The sequence below is a fragment of the Tamandua tetradactyla genome, chromosome 2, assembly GCF_023851605.1.
Source record: "Tamandua tetradactyla isolate mTamTet1 chromosome 2, mTamTet1.pri, whole genome shotgun sequence".
In the NCBI taxonomy this organism is placed as follows: Eukaryota; Metazoa; Chordata; class Mammalia; order Pilosa; family Myrmecophagidae; genus Tamandua; species Tamandua tetradactyla.
In genome coordinates, this window is record NC_135328.1 from 108,375,878 (window position 1) to 108,398,261 (window position 22,384).

The 22,384-nt window shown below is 40.9% G+C and overlaps 1 protein-coding gene across 3 annotated transcripts in view; it reads right to left on the minus strand.

The window, feature by feature from the left end:
* Positions 1-3,956: 3,956 nt before the first annotated feature.
* The window catches only part of GNAQ (G protein subunit alpha q), a 326,720-nt gene continuing 308,292 nt past the window's right edge, over positions 3,957-22,384 (minus strand). For all 3 annotated transcript variants that reach the window (XM_077148480.1, XM_077148478.1, XM_077148479.1), the window contains exons 6-7: positions 13,211-13,364; positions 3,957-7,480 (exon numbers count right to left, since the gene is read on the minus strand). In XM_077148480.1, the coding sequence (XP_077004595.1) occupies positions 7,290-7,480; positions 13,211-13,364 (345 nt within the window). In that variant the 3' untranslated portion in view covers positions 3,957-7,289. The remainder of the gene's footprint in view (positions 7,481-13,210; positions 13,365-22,384) is intronic.

The following is a 22,384-nucleotide window of genomic DNA, read 5'->3' on the forward strand; positions in this document are numbered from 1 at the left end:
CCACACAGCCATCTGAGCTGCAAAACTATCACCTCCAGGGCTGCGGACGGCTCAGGGCAGGGCTGTGGAAAGCATGGCACCACGAGAGCCCCTGACCCCCAGCGCCTTGTCATCATGGCCAGGTGTAATCACTCTCTTAATTAGAGAGGGTAGGTTGCCTTCTTTTAACCACAAGCCAGAAAAAAAAAAAAAAAAAAAAAAAAAAACCTGGCCTTTCCATTCTTAAGGAAAAGAGGAAGAGAGAAAAATCAGCACACAACAAATTTCAATAGTCTTGAGGCATAAGAATTCAAGAAAAAAAGAACCCTTGCAGAATTCCCTGCGCAGCTTAGGTTTTAAAGACACCCGCATTCGATAGCACAGGGGCTTGTTTAGCAGGATAAATGAGCTGCGTTACGTTCTGTGTAACAGCGGGATCCATATTTTAATTAGGTGTGGCAACGAAACAAATGGATGCTGTTAATGCATAGATAATTTAAAAAGAATAAAAAAGAAATCAATCAGAAGCCCACCCTTAACCCCAGCCTTCCCGTCTCCGATCCTGATGAAATTTCAAGAAGAGTTGTAAATACAGGCGTAACGGATAAGCATGGCAATGATTTAAATCGAGGGAATAAAAGAGAAAAGCAAGAAACTGGCTAATTTGCCATTAGAAACTGCTCTGCACACATGATCAAATTGAGCCATAGTTCTTCCTGTGCATTAAGTTCTGCCCCCACCTTTTGGCTGTGGTTTCAGTGGCCTCTCAAGAGGCAGGTCTCAGGGAACCTCAGGGTAAAACAGGAGAACAGGACCGATGAGCAAGGCTGAGAAGAATTAAGACCAGCCACTTCTTTGATTGCATCTAGAAAGGAAGGGCAGGAAAAATCTGACAGGGCAGGCTTGATCTCTCAGTGAACGTCAAGTTAAAATATTTGGATTAAACACCATTCAGGGAGTTCATGTTTGGAATTCATGTTTCTTCTTTGGGCTGAGAGGCTCCAAGATGGTGATAGGGGCAGACCTGGTCCTAGAGTGGTGAAGGCCAGGTCAGAAGGCCACAGAGGGGTGAGTCTAGGGGTGCTGCTTTGCACCCTGTTTCCTCGGCAGAGTTAGGTCCTGGGGACTGATGGCGCCAGGGCTGTACTTCAGGGCGGTCTCATCACAACACACCCTTCGCAGTGACATCCAGAGAGAGAGGGCACCGTCGGACCCGCCTACCGGAAATGGTCTCTACCACATGCAAGAAGAGCCTTGAATCAAAGGCTTAAAAAAAAAATCTCTCTCTCAAGTTTTTGGATGCAACTACATTCTGGAAAACAAAATTTCATAAGGAAAGGCTGGGCTGCCAGTTGCTCGGATCTGATGGCTAGGAACAGGAAAAGGTTTTGCTTTTGCCATGGTTTTAAATTCCCACATAGGTACGTACTTTCTAGAAAGACACTTTCCATCATATCCCCAACACCACAAAACTCCTAGAGAGAGAAAAGATAGCTTTTAGCTGACCTCAGAGCCTAGATGTGTGTCTCTAAAAGTCAGAGACATAAAAGACACCTAAGCCAGGACCTGACCTGTTTCCGGTTTCCACACCGGGAGGATGCCAAGTCAAACATTGTACATGCTTCTTTCATCCAGTGTGCTACTTAGCAAATCAGAGGGAAACGTGTCAATTCTTTTTACTAATTATAGACTGCCTCAGGCTGAAAATAGGGGTGCTTTATAAGTCTTTATTGAGCAGTTACTTACATTTGTAAACAATCAATTGCAATCTAAATTAGTCCAGAGTTCTTTTTTAAAAAAGCACATTTAATATACACTATCACTAGGAATACTTCCACCAAAGGAGACTGAGATATCGGATTAATTTCAGAAGGGGAAAAGATTATTTTGTTTGTTTGTTTAGAAACTATTAAACCCATCCACTTTGGAAAATGAATGTGCCCGATAAAATGTCTTATGAAAGAGAAGATTCATTCTAATACTCATTCTAAAAAGCAGTCTAAGAGGGGCTTAGACAACTTCAAAAGAAGCAAAACTCAAGAATGAAGAATACTGAAAAGTTATGGCCAAAAATACTGTATTTTTAACCAGCAAGATCATTGGGGCATTATTATACAACATTAGGTGTTTTTTGCAAAACTAGTTCCCATCCCCAAACAATAGACAATACATGCATTTGAATGACATTTTTAAGAACAGTAAATATGATTCTTTTAAATACTGCAAGTTAAAAATGTTTTCTGACAAAACTCCCTACATACATATGTCTAATAAGGGTTTCCAACATGATGACAGGTGAGGAATCCAGCAAGAAGTTGTATTTAGAGTTCTTTGAGGAAAAGAAATCCATGAAATACATGTGTTTCAGTCAAAGTAACCTGGACAAATCTACATAGTAATTTTCCATCTTTCTTTCCTAAACTTAAAAAATCTTCTACTGGAGAAGACCTTCCTCTGTTATTTTTCTTCTACTACATTGAAAGTCAGAATTCCATTTATCCCAATAGATATATCCCAATTTTGCCCAACGGATGTTTTCGTAACATGTAAATGTCATTTACTATTGGGTTTGAATCGTGTAGGAAAATGGAAGATACATGGTAGATAAGGAAGGTCAGAAGGAAATTAATATTTGAGCACCTATGTGCTAGATGGATATGCATACTCTGAACATATGTGTCTGGACGCAAGAGTGTTTTGGAAAGGGCAGTGGTAGTTGGGAAGACTACCTACTAGGTAGGTGGGAAATGGTTGGCTATTCTGTGCGAAAAACAAACGAAATGACAAGTTCAGACTCTGCACTATGTATCTACTAAATAGCAGGTGTCTGGCTCCAAAAATCTCTAGCTAATCATACACAACTAAGCCACTTCTCTTCCTAATTTGATGGAACCAAAATGAAATCCCAAAGACACAGCAACCAGGACAGATTTCTTAACACTACATATGCTAGAAATATGTAGAGATAGATAAACATACAATATCATTAGTTTTTAATTTTTGCATGTGTTTCTGACCAAAGATACATCTCTGGGAGAAGATATGAATACCAAGCACACTTATTTGTATCAATTGAGATGTTTGTTAACTATCAATCAAGTGGTTTAAAACCCTTATTAAATTTTAAGAAGAGCAGCAATATACATTACAATATTTGGGTACACTTTATTTTTATATGGGTTAACATTCTGCTATATTTCATTTCATTCATTCTTTTTGAGAAACTGAAAGCAAAGGGAAACTGAGGGTAATCTGAAGGGTTTTTCCCCAACCAAGATCTGAGTCTTGCAGTACTCATTATGCAGCCCTTTCTTCCCATTATTTTTATTTTTTTTTTGCAAATAATAAGTCATTTGACCAAAATCCAGCATAAATAGCTTTTCACCAGTTCCTTACCTAAAACAACTAAAATTTACAATCATGTGGCAGTATAAATTTTAAAATTACAGTTCATACACCTTGACAATCAAGATAGTCCGAAGTACAAAAAGTAAATTGCCCTTTAGCGGAGTTAACTTTTTTTTTTTTTAAATATTTTATTAGGCCTGTTAGGTAATCTACAAAAAAGAAAAAAAAAAAAGTACAAGTTGAACGTGTTCTTCAAATACCTTTTGTTGATGTCATCTCTAGTAAACAATGTGCGCAGGTTTCTAAGGAGATTTTTTTTCCAGTCTATTTGTGACATTCAACAGAGCTCTTTATACGGAAATGTTACAAAGATTTTTGAGGGGAATCTGATTTATTTTTGAATGGGTGTGCATTTCCCTTTGTTTCAGATATGAGGCACAAACTTCTGAATTTCAGCTCTGTAAGGCATCATAGAAACCTCCAATTTACAACAAAGAACTTCTCTGTGGGTTGGGACTGCCGTATCACGCAAAAAGGGGGAAAATCATCTGTAAACTGGTACACCGCAATGCGTTAAGTGAGTCATGAAATGGCTGCTTGCCTTGGTTTGCTGAAGAAAGGTTGTTGTGTTTTTTTTTTTTTCCTGTTTTTATTTTTGAGTAAGACATGCCCAAGTCACCTTAAAACATGCCGCGGGCCTCAGTCGCCTTAGAGCATCACCGAGAGTCCAGTGGCACACGCTTATTATGCTTGTCATCACAATATAATAAAAAGCATGAGTAAACTTTGTTTTTATACAAAACTGAAAAGAATCCCTTCCCTTCCACCCCCTCCCCACCAGCCCCTTCAATAAAACCCCAAAGAAACAAAAAAAGGAAATCCTTTAGCTTCGATTAACTAGTGTGGATACAATTGGGTTTCTGGGCCTCACTGCAGCTAGGGTGATCAATTTTCTCCTTTCTCAAGAGAAGGGGGCTTGTCATGCACCCAAAGGCAAACGGTGAGGCCGCGAATCTCAGTTCTGCATAGCAAATTCCACCTCAAATCCATAAAGACAAATATAACAATCTTTCCCTGTGCTGCTCAGCTTCTTGGAGCTTTGAGATCAGGTTTAATCAACTACATCTACTATAGCTCTATTAAATAGAATATCTTGATTCCCTAAAACTGTAACACTTATGATCTCGTGATGAGGTTTTCTCTATACACACTGTAGGCCTTCAAATGCTGTTTTTTTTACTTTGTGTGTGTGTGTGTGTGTGTGTTTTGTTTGTTTCGTTTTTTGATTTTTTTTTTGTTTTTTTTTTTAAGTTTTGTTGCTGTTGTTGCTGCACCAAATTTAAGACTGCCCTTTCAGGCAAGCAGTGGTCTCTAGCTGTTAAAACATTTCCTTAGTGGATCACAATAGCTTCTAAAACTGCCTTTCTAATAAAGGCCATCAGAGAGGTAATACTAAACTGTGCATTTGCCAAATAAGAATATGAATTGTATAAAAGCTCATATTCCAATCTTAGGTCAAATGGCAAAAGCTCTACAAAGTTGGTTTCCGTGTCTGTATAAAAGCTCCGACTGACTTTATGTATTTTGCTATGAAATTACCTTTGGGTCTTATAATCAGTATACCTCTACTCAGGAATGTGCAAATGATTTTATACAGCACGATGCTAGTACCGCTCTGTACGATAGGAAGGTCTTTTTTTTTTTTTTCTTCTTTTCTAAATGGAAAAAAATATCCCTAGTCAGAAATAAACTGACAAATTTACATTCTCCTCTCTTAAAAAAGTAAATAAAATAACATTATTCAAAATGTGAATTAGCTATAAGACATACCATACAATTACATAGATACATATCAATATAGCACATTCAATCTGCCAAAAAAGTAATGATTACAAAGCCAGTATGGATGCTGCAAAATCCAGAGAGATGTCTGTACAATGATTAGAGCATTTGTAATTGCAGTATACCTACAGCCAGTCTGTTTGTTAATTAAATTACAGGTGCTTGCTGAGGAGCACAAAAAAGAAAAGCAACCTCTGTGGGTAGAGGCTGGGAGAGTCAAGAACGAGAACATTCCATTATTATTTAGTACACTGGCACTCATCTAATAAGTCATGAATTTTCTCCCTCCCCTTTGTTGTTCCAAAAGAATGATTTAAATGGTGGTTTATGCTAGTGCCAAACAGTATTGTAGTCAAGATGAGATCAGCATCATGGCCCAATGCTAACGTCCCAGCAGCTTTCAAACAAACATGATTTAGTGTCTTAAATCATATTTCAACTTCAGCTGCTTGACAGAAGCTCAGCAATGCATGTACTGTGTTTTTTGCATTCGTTGAGAAAGTGCACACATAGGGTTCCAGACATCTCTCCTAGTATGTTCAGTTACATAAATACATGTTCTACAGAACTCTGAGCGGTTACTTTTGAGTTCAAGTCCACAAATCTCCCTTCAGTTCGACTTGACCAGTCACCATTTCAAGAAGATCCCAAAGGTGGTAACTATGAGGAACTTCAGATTTCGCAAATTAAAGGTGTCAGAAGAACATTATAAACCGATGTTCTTTGCAGACTTACTCCACGTCAAAGAACATAAAGAGGGCATAAAACTGGCTTCAAATAAAGAGACATAAGCAGATTTCATGTTGCACCACATAGCACGGTTTTTCCACATTGCTGATTTGGACATTAAATAAGGTACATGGAAACTAAACACTGTGATCTGAAGGGCAAAGAAAAGAGTGGACCATGAGAATCAAATTTACAGTTACCTCATGTTTGGCAATTGGTGTTTCAGGTTCAGTCTCAGCCAGCCATTTTGGCTTCACAGTTTTTCTCTCCTACAACTTAAGACAGTGGCTTTTATTTTTTAATGTCTTCTCAATAATAATTCTTTTTTTTTTTTTTTTTTTTTTTTTTACAAAAAGCCAGCCTTGGCAACATATACCCATAATAACTGTTATTTTAAAATTGTGGCCCCAAACACTTAGTAAAAAGGGGAGGGGGAGAGGAGGAAATGTTTGAAACCCCCTCCCTCCCCCAAATCAATAATCTGATAAAAGGTTCTGGGCAGCAGCCATAGGGAAAATGTAGTGTCTGTTGGCATGTTTTTTGGCATCTGCAATTTAAAGATGAGAAGGTGAAAGAAAGAAGCAGCAAGGAAGCGAGGAAGGACAATGGCATATGGCATTTCAAAAGAAAGGACTCTTTCTGTGTCTCTGCCCCTGCTTTATTGGCTTCCGTGCATTTCTCTGAGTAACTACGCTATGGCTGAAGGTAAAAATCCAAAAGAAATGACACTTAACCGTTACATGAGCATCCATTGTCCAAGTCCACAATGAGACAAGACAATATTAAAAACAAAAGAAAGAAAACTTTGTGTCCAGAGCAATATCTTTAAAACCACAGTATTAATACTTCTAATCCTTCAGCAAAAACTACAAACTGTTCAATGAAGCGGATGTATGATGGCTTAAATCGAATGACACTGTCCTGACTGAATCATTCAAGAGAAAAACTTGACCAAGAATGGAACTAGGATAAAGGCCATTATAACCCGGGAAAAATCAGGAGGGAGGTATGGCTAAGGAGAAAAAGGGGAATCAGCTCCGTTGTGCTCAATAGAAAAGAAAACAGACAGAGAGAGAGAGAGAGAGAGAGACGACTCATTTCTTTGTGAGTGCATGACCGAGAATTTAAAATACATCGAGTCACAAGATTTTGCCTAAAAAAAAGAGAGAGAGGAAATGTGCTGGGACTGTACTTCAGCATCCTCTGTTTTTCCTCTGAATAGTTTAAATAAAATCATAATATTTACTACAAACTCTGTGGACACGCTCACACAGAGTCCAGGACGGCAATAAATTAGTATTATGCAAACGGTTTTTTCCACAGAAATACAGTCCCTCTTGTGTATCTTCGGTAGCCCACCAGGAAAGGGGAGTGGGTTCTCGGAGGCACGTTTAGACCAGGTTGTACTCCTTCAGATTCAACTGGAGGATGGTGTCCTTGACGGCTGCAAAGACGAAGCGGATGTTCTCGGTGTCTGTGGCGCACGTGAAGTGGGAGTAGATAATTTTGTCACTGTCTGGGTTCAGGTCCACGAACATCTTCAGGATGAATTCTCGAGCTGCCTGGGCGTCTCTCTGTGGTCCTGTTGGTCAAGGGAGGAGAGGGACAGTTGGTTAGTTGATTCGTTAATTCATTCCTTCATCATTTCTGCAGCCAATATTTATTGTGTCACATGCATTCAAAGATTACATCTGCCCTGGAGACTCATCTGTTAAGATTAATTTTCCCCAACACTACTGATACAGGCTGTCCTCTATGTCACTTTATCTTCCCACTGATTTGTCCGTCTGTACATTCATCCATCCACCCACAAAATGTGGATAGGTGAAAACAAACGGATGGCTTAAAGGCCAGGCTATGGTTTACTCTGATTCCTTGGGTGGCAGGGATCTCCAGCAGGTTTTTCAGTAGAGGAGAGATGTCTTCTCTTGGACTGAGTTGATGGTGCTGGTTTCAGTTCACATCACACTGCGTCAGCCATAGCTGCTTTAGGCTCTCCTGTCAATCTGCTCCCTAAAGACCCTAAATTACGAATCATTCTACATTCTCCAGATTTAATTCTCGCTCAGAACAGCACAACTGGCCCTTACGATCAGGTTCATCTACAGCTGTCTTCTGCAGTCTCACTCATGTGGATTACTACTGCTTCCGAGAACCCTACATTAAAACAGCATTCAATTCACTGCGTGTAATGATAATTAAAAAAAAGAACAACAATAAAATGTGGCTTAATTTTATCTTACGTTTATTCAGGATCTCTTATATGCTAAGTATTGCTTTAGGTGCTTTGAAAAAGGGCTGTGGTAGATTTATTAGGCCTTTACAAAAAGCCAGCTTTGGCAGTGCATACCCATGACAACAGTTACTTTTGAAATTGTGGCTCACTTAGAAAAAAGAGAGAGAGAGAGAGAGAGAGAGGGAGGAAACCGTTTGGGTACCCCTCCCCCACAAATTAATAAATAATCTGCTAAAAGTTTCTGGGCAGTAGGAATTGGGAAAATGCTGACCTCCCTAAATATTAATTACTGTTTCAAAAACATCATCCCCAATCAAGTTTCGAGCACCCACCTTGTAAAAGTCTTTGTGCCATGAAGCAGCTGCATTTTCTCCCATTTTTTCAAGTTAGTTCTATACTGAGAAAGGAGGAGGTAGAACTATGACCTTCTCCTCCTCCACTTCCCCCTTCTGGCACGACCCTCCAAGGGTCCACAGCTTATGTTTCTTCTGTCTCTATCCTTATAACCCACTCGCTGGGATAAAGAGATCTTGAAGATCTCTACTGAGGGTCTGGACATAATTTCTAACAAAACGTATCCTGAATTTCAGACAGTCAGCTAGGAAACTTTTCAAACCAATCTCCTGCAAATTGTGGATTACTCTACGAGCTTACAGCCAACGCTGCCAGAAAGGGAGAAGAAGCGCCACGCAAACAAATTAGATCATTCAAAGTTATGCAATCAACACAAGCAATGCTTCAAATAACTTAGGTGCCTAGAGTTGAAATGCTTGAGGATGATTAAGAATGCTGGCATCAAAAAGTGCCACAAAACATAGTGGCCATATACAGTGTATTTCTGGCTTCTGAATGAACTTGCATATGACTCTGGATTTACCTTATTTGGGAAAGAAGGGGGCACTTTTATATTTCTTTTTTTTTTACCCTAAAGACTAACAGTACCACAGTCAAGTTCACTAAAGAACACTTGGACTGTGTTTTTAAGCATAAATTATATTATTTGAATAAATATAAACTACAAAGAAATCATTATACCCATCACAGCAGGAACAAAATTCCAAAGTCCTCTATGAACAATTTTGCAATTCAAGCCCATGGGGAAATGGTAATTTCCCTTCTAGAAAAGAAATGCAGAAATGACATTCACTATGATTAAGACCTTTTAAGTGCAGAAATGTGGAAGTGTGAGATTTATAATACTATAAACATGTTTATTATAAAAACATTGCTGCAGAGTGGGCCTAGAGTTTTCTCAGTCTTAGCTCATCTTCCAAGGGCTTTGAGTCTCTTGAAATAACAGGTTTGATTTGCAAGGAATGAAACAAGTGTTTTTTTTTTTTGTTTTCAGCAGCTAAGTTTCCTATATGTATCATATACACATTTGGGGGAGATAAACAGTAAAAAAAAAAAAAAGAAATTGCAAATGTCGAGCTATTCACAATGGGTACCTGTTGGAAGGAAGGTGTTCACAGTGGTGTAGAGTTTGGGGAAATTATTGCGCAAAGGAAGCATGTAAAGAGATCAGGATGATGTGGCAGAAAGGAAAAACAATACGTGTTGCAGAGAACAATCTTTGTGGCAGAAAAGTCAACCAGTGTATAATACGGATATGTCTCCTGTAGCTGACTAGCCTGAGTGCCTAGGTTTGAACTCTGTGGGGGTTACTGCACTACATCCATTCTCTGTCCTCCTGTGGTATAATGAAAAACTTAGGGTCTTTATCCTCAGCTGGGGAAGCAACCTCTAAATTGGGGTCTTCCATCTTGTCCTGTATGGTGGGCCCAGGTCCATGGATCATGGATCATATGCTAATGAGACGACAAGGAGGGGCCAACACATCCGCAGTCTTAGGGTGGGGACTGGCCCCACAGGATGACCGACCACATGATTAGGGTGTTGGAGCTTTGAGCCAGGTCACATTAGCCCACACCCTGACCCCTGGAGGGTGGGGGTGGGACTGGAGATTGAGCTCAAGGGCACTGATTCCATTAATCATGGAACCCAAATAAACTCAGGACACTTGACGCTCTAGGTGAACTTCAAAGATTGAGAAAACATCACTGTGCCGGGATGGTAACGTGTTGTGACTCCATGTGGAAGCCTGTGGTTGAGGCCTCCCGGGCCCTACCCTATAGAAGTATAGGGCACTCAAGTGAGTTCTGTTGAGTTGTTCCAGTGATTCATCAAACCCAAAGTGGAAGAAAACCCTGGACTTATAGCCAGTTGGTCAGAAGTGGAGGTGGCCCCCACACTGGAGACTGGTGCATGAAGAGCAATCTTGCAGAGGTCTGCCCTTCACCTGTGGGGTCTAGCCTGACTGGGTAGGTGAGTCAGAAATGAACTGGTTTGAGCTCCTGTGGTATGTACAGTTGGTATCAGAAGCAGTGTTGTGAAAACTGCAGAAGTTTTTGATATCCTTCATACCTCCCTTATGCAACCACATTATAAAAACTTACTGGCCTACAAGGTAGGGTGTGTAATATAGGATGTGGTCATTTCATGTCCTCTGATTCATGCCAAATTCTGAGAAAAATTAAAGAGAGTCTCTCTTTCTAGGTGTGTGTGGCAAGCACGCGCTTAATTCTCAATCAGATGCTTTGTGCCCATATAGTTTATATAGATTCTGTGTGGGAAGAATTAGTGTTCTGTTCTGGGAAATAAGCTAACTATGCAGGAAGTACTGCCTTCCATAGATTCCTGAGGAACAGAGGAATACAGGCTCAGGCATTATGACTTGGTTTGAGGTTAGTGGTGAGTTAAAAGGAGTGAAAAAAGAAAATACTCTTCAGGCTCGAAAATACTTGTTTTAAAAGAACAGCTTGTTTGGGAGAGGACTGCGTACACCTGGGTATCTAAATAAGGGTACAATTTCTAATGCCTAATAATGTTCCCAAACATTCTGTTCTCAGCTTACCAACCTTTAGAATCTCGAATGTTTTTAAGAAGGGAACCTCAGTTCATTAGACATGTAACATACTTCTACCCACAAGTGAGCACTTTACGAAATATGTGTGGGGTGAGAAGAGAAATTTAATCTCTAATGTGTTAGCATCTTCACAGAAAGCTATGAAGCCAAACAATCTTAGATTTTTAAAGTAAGTACATTTAGGGAGCTTTCAGAAGTAGGAACTCACTGTTGAAGGGATACCCATCCTGGATACTGTATGTTGATAACAGAACTTAAACCTGCCTCTGCTCTCTTGCTGTTACACACACGGCCATGGACGTACTTTGGGTGTGCACACCCTTTGTGTCAGGCAGTGTACTAAGTGTTTCACAGATATGACTTCCTTCAATTTTTTTTTTTGCTGAGTAAGTAAACTTGTATAGAGCAACACATGCAACTTTGAGACATTCAAATCTGGTGCTCTTAATCACTACCCTACTGTGCTGGTTTGAAAGGATGTATGTCCCCTAGAAAAGTCATGTTTTAATCAAAATCCCATTTCATAAAGGCAGAATAATCCCTATTCAATACCGTATGTTTGAAACTGTGATCAGATCATCTCCTGGAGATGTGATTTAATCAAGAGTGGTTGTTAAACTGGATTAGGTGATGACATGTCTCCACCCATTTGGGTGGGGCTTGATTAGTTTCGGGAGTCCTATAAAAGAGGAAACATTTTGGAGAATAGAAGATTCAGAGAGAGCAGAGCAGCACAACATAGCCAGTAGAAGCAGAGTCCACCAGCCAGTGACCTTTGTAGATGAAGAAGGAAAATGTCTCCTGGGGAGCTTCATGAAACAGGAAGCCAGGAAAAGAAGCTAGCAGATGATGCCGTGTTCACCATGTGCCTTTCCACTTGAGAGAGAAACCTTGATCTTCATCAACCTTGCTGAATCAAGGTATCTCTCCCTGGATGCCTTAGATTGGACATTTCTATAGATTTGCTTTAATTGGGACATTTCCTTGGCCTTAGAACTGTAAACTAGCAATGTATTAAATGCCTCCTTTTAAAAGCCATTCTGTTTCTGGTATATTGCATTCCGGCAGCTAACAAACTAGAACACCTATCTAGACCAGGCTTCAGCAAACTGTCTCTATGAAGGGCTAAGTCAAATATTTTCAGCTTTGAGGGTCAAATAGTTCTGTGTAGTTAACTTTGTTGCAGTAGCACAAAGGCAGCCAAAAACAACATATAAACCAAAGTGTGGCTGTGCTCCAATAAAACTTTATTTATACAAACAGACCTGCTGGCTACCCTTTTGCACCCCTAATCTGGACTCAAGTCTGTATGAGAGTGGCAGTGGGTATGTGTTTATCCTGTAAAAAACTCTTACAGGATAACCGCTGTGACTCTTTCCCTCGTTTTAGCGTGGCTGGGTATGAATGCATTTTACCAACAAGCAATCGATAAATATTGCTTAGAATAGGTTGGGGTTCTGTTCTTTAGGATTTTACAATCTAGTTGGGAAGATAAAATTCCTTTATAAGTAATCTGTAGACAAGGCAAAGTACCAGTACTGAGGTGGGTGCTACTGATTCTAAATGCTGCAGGAGTCTTGGGCAATGGAACCCAAGAAAAGCAAATATTTCCTGAAGACTCACTATGTGTCAGGCCTCAGGCTAAATGTCACACATGTGCTATCTGTCACAGAGAAACACAATCCTATGATTTTGGTCCTAAGACCTAGAGAAGCTAAGTGACTTGATCATGGCTCTACAGATAGGAAGTGTCAGAACTGGGCAGACGGTCATCAGAGCATGGGTACTTGCCCACAATATTGTGTTTTCTCCTCAAGACAGAAACAGGTTGTAAACAAGTGAAAGGAAGATAAGAAGGGTGACAAGATGATTAATATGCAATTGGTTCAAACTATTGGACTATCTTCTCTATTGATATAGCTATTTCAAAACCTACGAGAAGGTGTTTTCTTTTTCTATAACTTTCAGTTTTATTAGGGAATGACATGTTTCGGGTCACTAAAGAGCAGGGCCAACATCAACCACAATGCATAAGCTTTTTTGAGAGCAAAGGCTGCACTGGTTCTGGTTACAGGGTTAGCTCTTGCATCCACGTTGGCAGGTAAAAAGTTTCCCCAGCTAGAGGGCTGTTCTGAAGAGTGCTGACTTACCATCATATTCTGGGAAGTAGTCAACTAGGTGGGAATACATAATTTTCTCCTCTAGAAGATCTTTTTTGTTTAAGAACAGAATAACTGAGGAATTCTGGAACCAGGGATATGTGATAATTGTCCTAAAGAGTGCTTTGCTTTCCTCCATTCGGTTCTGAAAAAAAAAATCAGAAAAAACAAGGAGTGAATTATGTGATTACTCAATCTGTGAATTGTCTTTATTTCAAAGGTCCAACCCATTTTCGATCTGCATCCAATTTCTGTAGCCTTGGCCTGGGCTGTAATAGCTTTTATCAGGATTTATATGTGAATGATTCATGACACATATTGGCTCTTTCCATTATGCAAACTCTCAGGTTGACATGCAAGAGATAATAGTGATAGTAAACATGATCAGCTAAAATAACTCTTAAGGTTAAAAGAGACAATAACCAAACCCTATGGAATCAGGTCGTATCTGGAACACTGTAATAGTTTTCCACGAAAAATTACTCATTTACGACTAGAATCTTAAGATATGAATTAAAAACTAAACAACAGGCTCCATTTGAGTTTCCTAAACTGTTTTTATTTGGGATTCACCAATAACTCTATTTTAAACAATTAAAAAATAAACAAATCTTTATTCTTTGCCCAAAGCACATCTACATTTCTATAATTATTACTATTTATTACTACTACCATTACTTTATTACTGTGTATATTCCTTGATTAGCAAAAGCATGGAAAAATGTTTAGCTCACACATTTCCCATTCATCAGGACACACTTTATCCCTCTGGCTCACTATAACTTTTATATAGAATTGTGGAGATATACATATTGATTACCTGGAGATAAAGGTAATTTTTCACATCGTCAGCAGTTGTGAGTATTTCTCACCTGAGGCCATACTTTCACACCTTCCTTAGTAACAGAAACCCTAAATGGATCCTCGAGGAAATTCACCAGCTTGCTCTTACAAATGAAGTTGCTAACTGAGGCTCTTACATGAGCCAAATTACTCCTGTCAAAAAATGTACTCAACCATTAAAAGCTCAAGAGCCTCAGCCTCTTCCTTATCTATCTCCTTATCCATCACCTCTCCCAAGTTATTCCTACCCTCAGGTCACAGATAAAGGCAGCACATTTAGGGAATTCACCTTTCCCTGAACACGGAAAAGAATGGTACATGGACACAGTCAGAAGGCACTTCCCTGTGCCCTCGCTCAGTTCTATGTGTTAGGCTCAAGTCCTTGGCAATGGAAGAGTGTCAGAATTGAGCCCACCTCCACTGCTAATGGGTGGCTGAGTGGTTTAACCCAGAGCATCCCATTCCCCTGCCAGGAAGACTGGTTCAGCTCTGGGCTCTGATTCCAGGCCCCAGCCAACCACAGAATCCCATTCCCAGCCTCATGGTAATCCATTCAGCCAAGTGCCTTAAGTGGGCCCATCAGTCTCAGGACTTTTGCTGGAAACTCTGCAACAGAGAAACTTGCATTCAAGAAGAATGTGAAAGAGGAATCAAATAGCCCCAGGATCTTCTAGCAGCTATCCTGAAACCACAAGAGGGATGCCTGTGGGTCAAAGGACCTGACACTGATAAAGCTAAACTGAGAATCTAGAAAAACAAAAAAGGACAACAAATCCTGTTCGCATCCTTTTAGCTGCCTTGGTCAAACCATGCCTGAACTTGGTCATGTCCCTGGACTTTTTAGTACACCAGTGAGTAAGTACTCTTTGTTTTTTAAACTAGTTTGAGCTGATTTTTCTATTTCTTATTATATACAGTAATTCCAATTGATATATCAGGATACATTTCCCCTGAAACTTATACAAGGGAATGAATGAGTGATGGCTGAGGGATGACTGTTAAGACTGGAAACTTTCAGCTGCAATTGCTTCTGTTCAGATTTTGCCTTCCTGAAGTATAACGTTCCCTAAGTTTCTCAGAGCAGAGTTACAAAGGCAAATCTTCCTAAGCCTTCAACCACTGTTCTAGGAAACCTTCGTGAAATTCAGCTTGGCAAATACAATTTTTTAGATCCTGCATATGTCTTTTTCCTTCTGAAAGTACGCCAATCTAAATCAAGTAAAAAAGGCAGATGCTTTTCGAAAGCAGGTCTTTACCAGACCTAGTAGAGCTGACTTACTAATCCTGGCCTTTTAATTTAATGCCTATTGTTGCTTAGATAATTAAATACTGATGAAATGTGTGGGCCTGACATATTGAAAGATTGTTTCCTGGAATAAGGGATAATATTTGTTTCACTTCATGCATTTTTCTTTTATATAAATGATGTGAACAGCCTTTAAAAATAATATTTTTATTATCTACACACCTTTTACCTGGTTATCATGGCCAGTGGTAAAACTGTGAGCTCTGGAAACAATACTCACTGGGAAATGATGTCTAGTAAGTAGCTTGATTTTATAGGTTTAAAATGTTCTATGAGAAAGCAAAGACCTTAATAAGGACTGAAAGGATTTAAAAAGAATCCTAAGAAGCTTAACTAGATAGTGATATCCCTGGTGGGCGTTAACTTTGTTTTTTTCCTTTCTTATTTACAGCTAGAGAAATGGAAACAAAGTCACCCTATGGTCTTCAAAGAAGCCCTACCTAAAGGGTGGTTTTAGACACTGTGCCATCAAATGATGAGTCCCCATGAGAAATAGTTGTCACTATGTTCAGCATTCTCCAGGAGTATGTGTGATAGGCTCCTAAGCATAGGGGCCAATTGTTTGTGTTTGAAATCCTTGAAGGTTAGGTGGCTAGACCCTGGGTGGAGGCAGAAAACAGGGTCTGGGGGGTTGTCATTTTGTTTCATACAGAAGGAGGTAAAAGAGGTACCTGACGTCTCTTAGATTAAGAGTTTCAGTTCTGGACTAGAGCCCAAATTGCCAGGCCTGGGGTCTGCTAGGAAGGGACCCCATGCCAGTCTCCAGGAGAGTGTCCAGGAGAGGTTACTCACCATTGTGTCCCAGGAATGATTTCCCTATGCAGTTGGCTTTCGGTGGCCACTCTGAACACCCAGCCCATTGGCTGACCTGGTCCCACTGAAGCTCTGTCCATCATGCAGTTTGGGGCCACTCGTGGACATTTCCCCATTTATCATGTTCTCTATGGACTGAGGCTTGAGCTTCTAATTTAGGGGAAACCTAGAGAGCAAGGCTGCTCAAAGAGGCAGATGGCTGGTGGCCTTCAACTTCAAACAGACCTACCAAATGGAATTTCTGAAGATGGGAACCAGGGGTCTTTTGAAAAGCTGTCCGGGAGATTCTGGAGCACACCAAAAGCACCGAGCTGGAGCTGGGCTTTTCAAACTTGAATGTGCACATGAATCCCCTGGGATCTTGTTAAAACAGGGATTCTGATCCAGCATGGGATGGGGTCTGAGATTTAGCATTTCTAACAAGCCCCCAGGTGAAGCTGACCACACTTTTTGAGTTGGAGGGAGCAGACAGCCTGCTGAGCCAGGGACAACAAAGAAGGAAGGCAATTCTCTACGCTGTCTACATGAGAAGACTTGTACCTGGACGAAAACCTAGCATTGCCAGCTACATTCTTTTTGTTTTTCCCAATTAAGATGAATTAAAATCTTTACTTTATGTTACATGATTTTTTTTCCCAGTAGCCAGTGAAATTCTTCATGCTTTTTTCTCCCTATGGGAGAATATTTACAAACAGATATGCTCTGTATCAAAGCACCTGGGCTAAAGACTCATAGGAAAAGAAATGAGATGTTCTTGGTGCCTCACAAGGTAACGGAACACGCAAAGCATGTGGCACAATCTATTTCCCACAGTGAAATTGAAAACTATGAGAAAGCAGCACATCCCAGGAGATTTCATGATACACGCTCTTCAACAAAACTCTTCGATTTGCCAGTGCATGAGGTCTGTCTTAGTTTGTAAACTGCTGGAATGCAATATACCAGAAATGGAATGCTTTAAAAAAGATAATTTAGCAAGTTGCAAGTTTACAGTTCTAAGGCCATGAAAATGTCCAAATTAAGGCATCCACAGAAAGATACCTTAACTCCAAAGAAGGGGCTGATGAAGCTTGGGGGTTTCTCTCTCATGTGGAAGATCATCTGCTAGTTTTCTCTCCTCATTTCATAAGGTTTCCCCAGGGGCATTTTCCTTCTGCATCTCCAAAGGTCTCTGTTAATTCTGGTGGCTCTGAAGCTTCTTCCAAAATGGTTTCCTCTTAAAGGGCTCCAGTAAGCAACCCCACCTTCAATGGGTGGAGACACATTTCCATGGAAACCATCTAATCAAAAGGTCCCACCCACAATTGGGTGGGTCACATCTCCCGGAAATAATAAAAAAAGATTCCACCTAGCAATAATGAATGAGGATTAAAGGACTTGGTTTTTCTGGAGTACACGACAGTTTCAAACAGGCACAAAGTCTCAAGCAAGAAAACAAAAACATAGCATAAGACAGGTATGGCTGATGACCGAACAGCAATGAAGTTTAGTTTGCCACTGAAGATTGGTTTAAAGGCAGTTTTTGGGGAGTGCTAACCAAACTCCTCCCTTTTTTGGGTTTTAACCAGATGGAAAATGTACGAGAGGATTCAAAGATGACACTCATAAAATCTTCATTGTCCCAAGCGCTCTCCTTTTTGGCTGTGTGGATGGCCCTGTGCCTGGGGCCCAAAGAGGCTGCTGATTCCTCCTCATTCCCACTTCCACTGAATTGTAAAGTAACTCTCTCTCCCTGTGATGTGTGCACCTGACATGTACCTGCACTGCAGGTGAGAAAGTTGCAAGAGCAGAGACCAAGGTGGGCCTGCCAGAAGCCGGTCCTGTCTTGTCCCTGCTGCACACAAAGGGAAGGGCCAACAGGCCGAGCAGCTCAGGGCCGGGTAGGCATCTGTGTGGTCACATATATCCCGACCCCATAATCGTTAAGGGGCAGACTCACCCAGCCCTCACCTATCAGGGAAATCACTCCTCCCAGGGGCCGGAACTAGGAAAGGAAGCTGTGGCCCCAATCCCTGGGGCCCACGCTGGAATCACAATTGGAATGCTGTGACCCCTGGGTGTCCTCCCTCCCTGGGTCATCAGATAAAGCCCTGTCCAAGCCATCGGAGAACAGTCGTGGCACCTCTGATCTTTAAACACCTCAATCAATTTTCAAGATCTATTAATCTCTAGGAAATACCGTTTTTTTTAAACTCCAAATCTACTAAAACACGAGTGACTAACCCTGCCTTACAGGGTAAAGTCCCAAGTTCCTCAGTCTGGTGTTCGTGGTTTGGCACGGTCCAATCCCAGAGCACATTTTCAATCTTCAACCCTAGGCAAAGGCAGTCCTCCCCAGGTAGAGGGGCTGTCATACAGTTGTAATTCTGACCTTGGCCTAGAATGCTTCCCACTTCCTGTCCTTCAAGGCTCAGATCAAGCAAAGTTTCCCTGAGCCCCATGGGCTCCTGTCCCCTGCCCTCAGCATTCAGTGTCCTGCTGCAAGTCTGCCCATCAGTGAGCGCTGAGCCTGTGCTAGATGCCAGGGATGGAAGTGTGTTGAAGACACTGGCCCATGTCCTGAAGCCGATGGGCTAGAAATGGTTAAGAGAGAAATAAAGGCGGTCAGGGCCACCCAGGAAGAGAAGGTTTGCTTTGGGGGGGTGGGGGGTGGGCCAAGAAAGGCTTAAAAGAAAAGGTCCTTTTGGATTGAATTCAAATAGATGAATTAGAGATTACAAGGAAGAAAGTAAGGCAAGGCAAAGCAAACAGAACCGGAAGAATCTAAACCTAAGAACCTTTGAAGAGATCTGTGAAAATTCTGCATAAAATGGGTCACACCAAGGCTTCTAGTTTCTATAATTTGTGCTTACATAAGGAAATTCTGGGTGTTGATATGCAAAACATATTTTTCTCATTTGCACGTTAAAGCTGGGGCAGGGATGGTGCTCACATGCTAACTTCTATGAAGAAAGTGTGTGTTCCAGTCTCTGCTGCTCCTAAAACAACTTGTCATCTCTGCATGCCTGTTTGTTTCTGATGCAGGGATGCAGGCGAGCCCAGCTGAGGGAGATGCAAGTATTTGCCTGGAGGTAAGAGGCCACTGCCTTATTTCTGGCTCCTGTGCAAAACTTCCTTCCCCTTGATCAAGGAAAAGGGTAGATCCAGTAGATATGGCCCAAGACCTCAAATGGAAGCTGGCTTTCTTCACACCACGGCTTGACACAAATCTCTGCATTAAAAAATCAGCAAAGGGTTTAAAGAAGCAAAGCCTCATGTCTGACTACTCCGTAACCCTGCCTGCCCCGGAGAGTGAAGGCTTGTTCCACGTGCCCTTTTATCCTAATACTCTCTGCCAAGTCTTCCTTCCCGCCATCAAAGGTCAGCAATAAACCAAAGATTTGAACGTCCACTTAAATAACTTCTGCAACTCCTCGTTATTTTGCCAATAAATACATGTTCTCACAAAACTCATTTATTTTCTTAGCCTACAAACTACAATTTAGAACGAGGCCCTTGATTCTTTTACGTGATACAAGTCACCCATGGCCTGCCTCTCTCTCTTGATATTTTTATCTCATCAATACTTTGATAAATCACTTTTTCACGTTTCCCAGGAGATTCAGAATGTAGCCCTCAAATGCAAACTAGACGCTTAGAGAAATAAACATGTGGAGTGTTGCATCACCTCATCCCTGAGAGGCTGATATATTAGTTGTTTTCGGCTGTCACTTGACATAGGGTGGCCCCTGAAAGCAATCAGGTTTTAGGGCCTTAAGAGATCATGAAGAGACACAGAGGGTCTGCTTGATCCACAAACCTACTGGTCAATGCCAGAGGATGGACACGGAGCTGTGATTCTGTGTTATCCACTCTTTCTGCAAAAAAGAGAAGGCTAAACCCATGCACTGTACTTGAATGCATGAAATCCAGACACAAAGACGGAGGGTAGAATGAAATAACAGAAGGGAAAAATCACCCATAAATAACTCCTTACAGTGTTTCAACCCAAATCCTCAGAGTTACAGGTAAGACAGTATCTACAGCCTGCACATACACACTTCATTTTAATCCTAAGCCCCTGCCAGCACTTCCTTTCACACACTGTACATGATGAAAAGTGCCCATACCATGTACTGTTTAGCCTCTGGAATTGAGGAAGGTAAGGAGATAATCTAGGGATTTTATGCTTCAGGAATTCATACAAGACTACATTTAAAGTGTCACTGTTCACACTTAATTGCTATGACAAGCTTCACTATTTCTTCCCAGTCACAACTCACTGAAGAACGATCTTACAAAAGACCTTATTAAAGGTCATTATTATTTTAAAGAGCAAGACTAGTTGACTTGCTTTTTATGTAATGATGATGCAAAATTTACATGAAAATCATCACTTGTAGCATTTCAAACATTGAACAATTTGAAAAATTCAATTTCCTGACAAGGAGTTGGGAGCGTATTTTTCCTCAGGTATTTAATTCATTTACATAAGTCTCCCAAGTAAATAAATGCAACAGTCTAAAGGACAAGTAACTCCAAAGCCTTATGAAAAAACACATTTGCAAGCCGAGTCTTCTGCATATTTCTTTTCTCCCTTAGTAATTTAGGAAAAAGCTTGGTGTGTCTGTCTTTGATTCTCTAGCTGGATCACATTGCTTTGTGTCCTATCTGATGTCAACACTAGGAGAATTCAAAACACATAGAATTCAAAACACGTTCTGTGCCAAGTCCCTGTGGTGAGAGAGAGTGGGTGGGTGGGTGAGTGTGGGGGAGAAATGGGAGGGGCGCGGCGTGGTGATGCAGAGAGGACAAAACGCTGCAGAAGAGCTGGCAAGGGAGAGGGCATGTGGAGGGGGGAGGTCATGCAGATATGGCACTGCTGCCCAGTGCTGAGGGCCAACGGCCCTGGTTTGAAACAAGGCTCAGCCTCAAATTCACTGTGTGACCTTGGGCAAGTGTCTGACCTTCTCTGAGCCCTGGATTCGTTTTATGTTTCAGGGTGGGTAGTGCAACCCATCTCACAGGGTTTACGAGGACAGAATGAGCTGATGCATGCAAATTATCTAGTTTAGACCTAAGCACTCAGTATCTTCAAAGGTAACCACGAGTCCTGATTTCAGTGTTGCTTCGTGAGAACCTCTTGGTGAGGCAACATCCCTTTCATCAAATCTCTGGCAAAACTGTAAATCTAGTGAATTGTTTCCAGTCTCTGGAAATTGTACAAAGTTAATCTACCCATGATTGCAAATCCGGACATATTTGCTTTATAAGAAACTGGAAAATCATCCAGGTTTCTGCCAATTTCAGTCATGTAGAGAGCTTTCCCTCTAAAATTCTGTTAAATGGGGAGTATCCCTGAAATCTCTAAAAATGCTTTTTCTTTCTCTCAATACTCTCAATCCCAGAACAAACAAGAAAATACAGATTCAATATGTAAATGGAACCGGTAGAATGAGAAATAAAGACATCTTCCTAACCATCCTACTTCTGCTATCCAAATCAGACACTGGAAGGGAAATGACAGGGATAGCAAACTCAGCTGCACAGATATTAGTTCCTCCATAATTTCCTTAGCCTTTGCAAATCAGGGAGTGGGAGATTTTTTTTAGATCAATCTTGGCATACTCTCTAGGCTTGAAGGCAGCTTCTGAAGGTTTAAATATTATAATTTCTCCATATACATAAATATATCCTACCTACACAGGATGTTTAGTGAAGCAAAGAAATAGAACATATTTGCCTATTACCTCCAGGTTGAAGGTTTCTAGGCAATGGGATGAGATCACAGACCAGGACTTGGAAAGTGAACTGGTGCAAATCAGAGTGCTGGAGAAGAGGGGACGAGGAAAACAGGAAGGCAGAAAGACAGATGGTCACCTGTCCTCAGAGTAGAGAGAGCAGACAACTACAATTTGAGCAAGAGAAAGCAAGACTCCGATGTAGAAGCCCACAGTTAAAGAACTAGAAAAGAAAGGACTACCACCTTTTAATCTTTTCTGGTATTTTAGTTCAGTCAAGTGACTAAGTAACAGCCTCCTTTCAGAGCAAGCAATCTTTCTTTTTTTTTTTTTAATATTTTTATTGACAAAACAACACACAAACACAAACATTCTTAGCATGCAAATGTTTTGCACATGGTAGATAATCAATGGCTCACAGTATCATCACATAACTGTATATTCATCACCATGATCATTTTTTGAACATTTGCATCTCTCCAG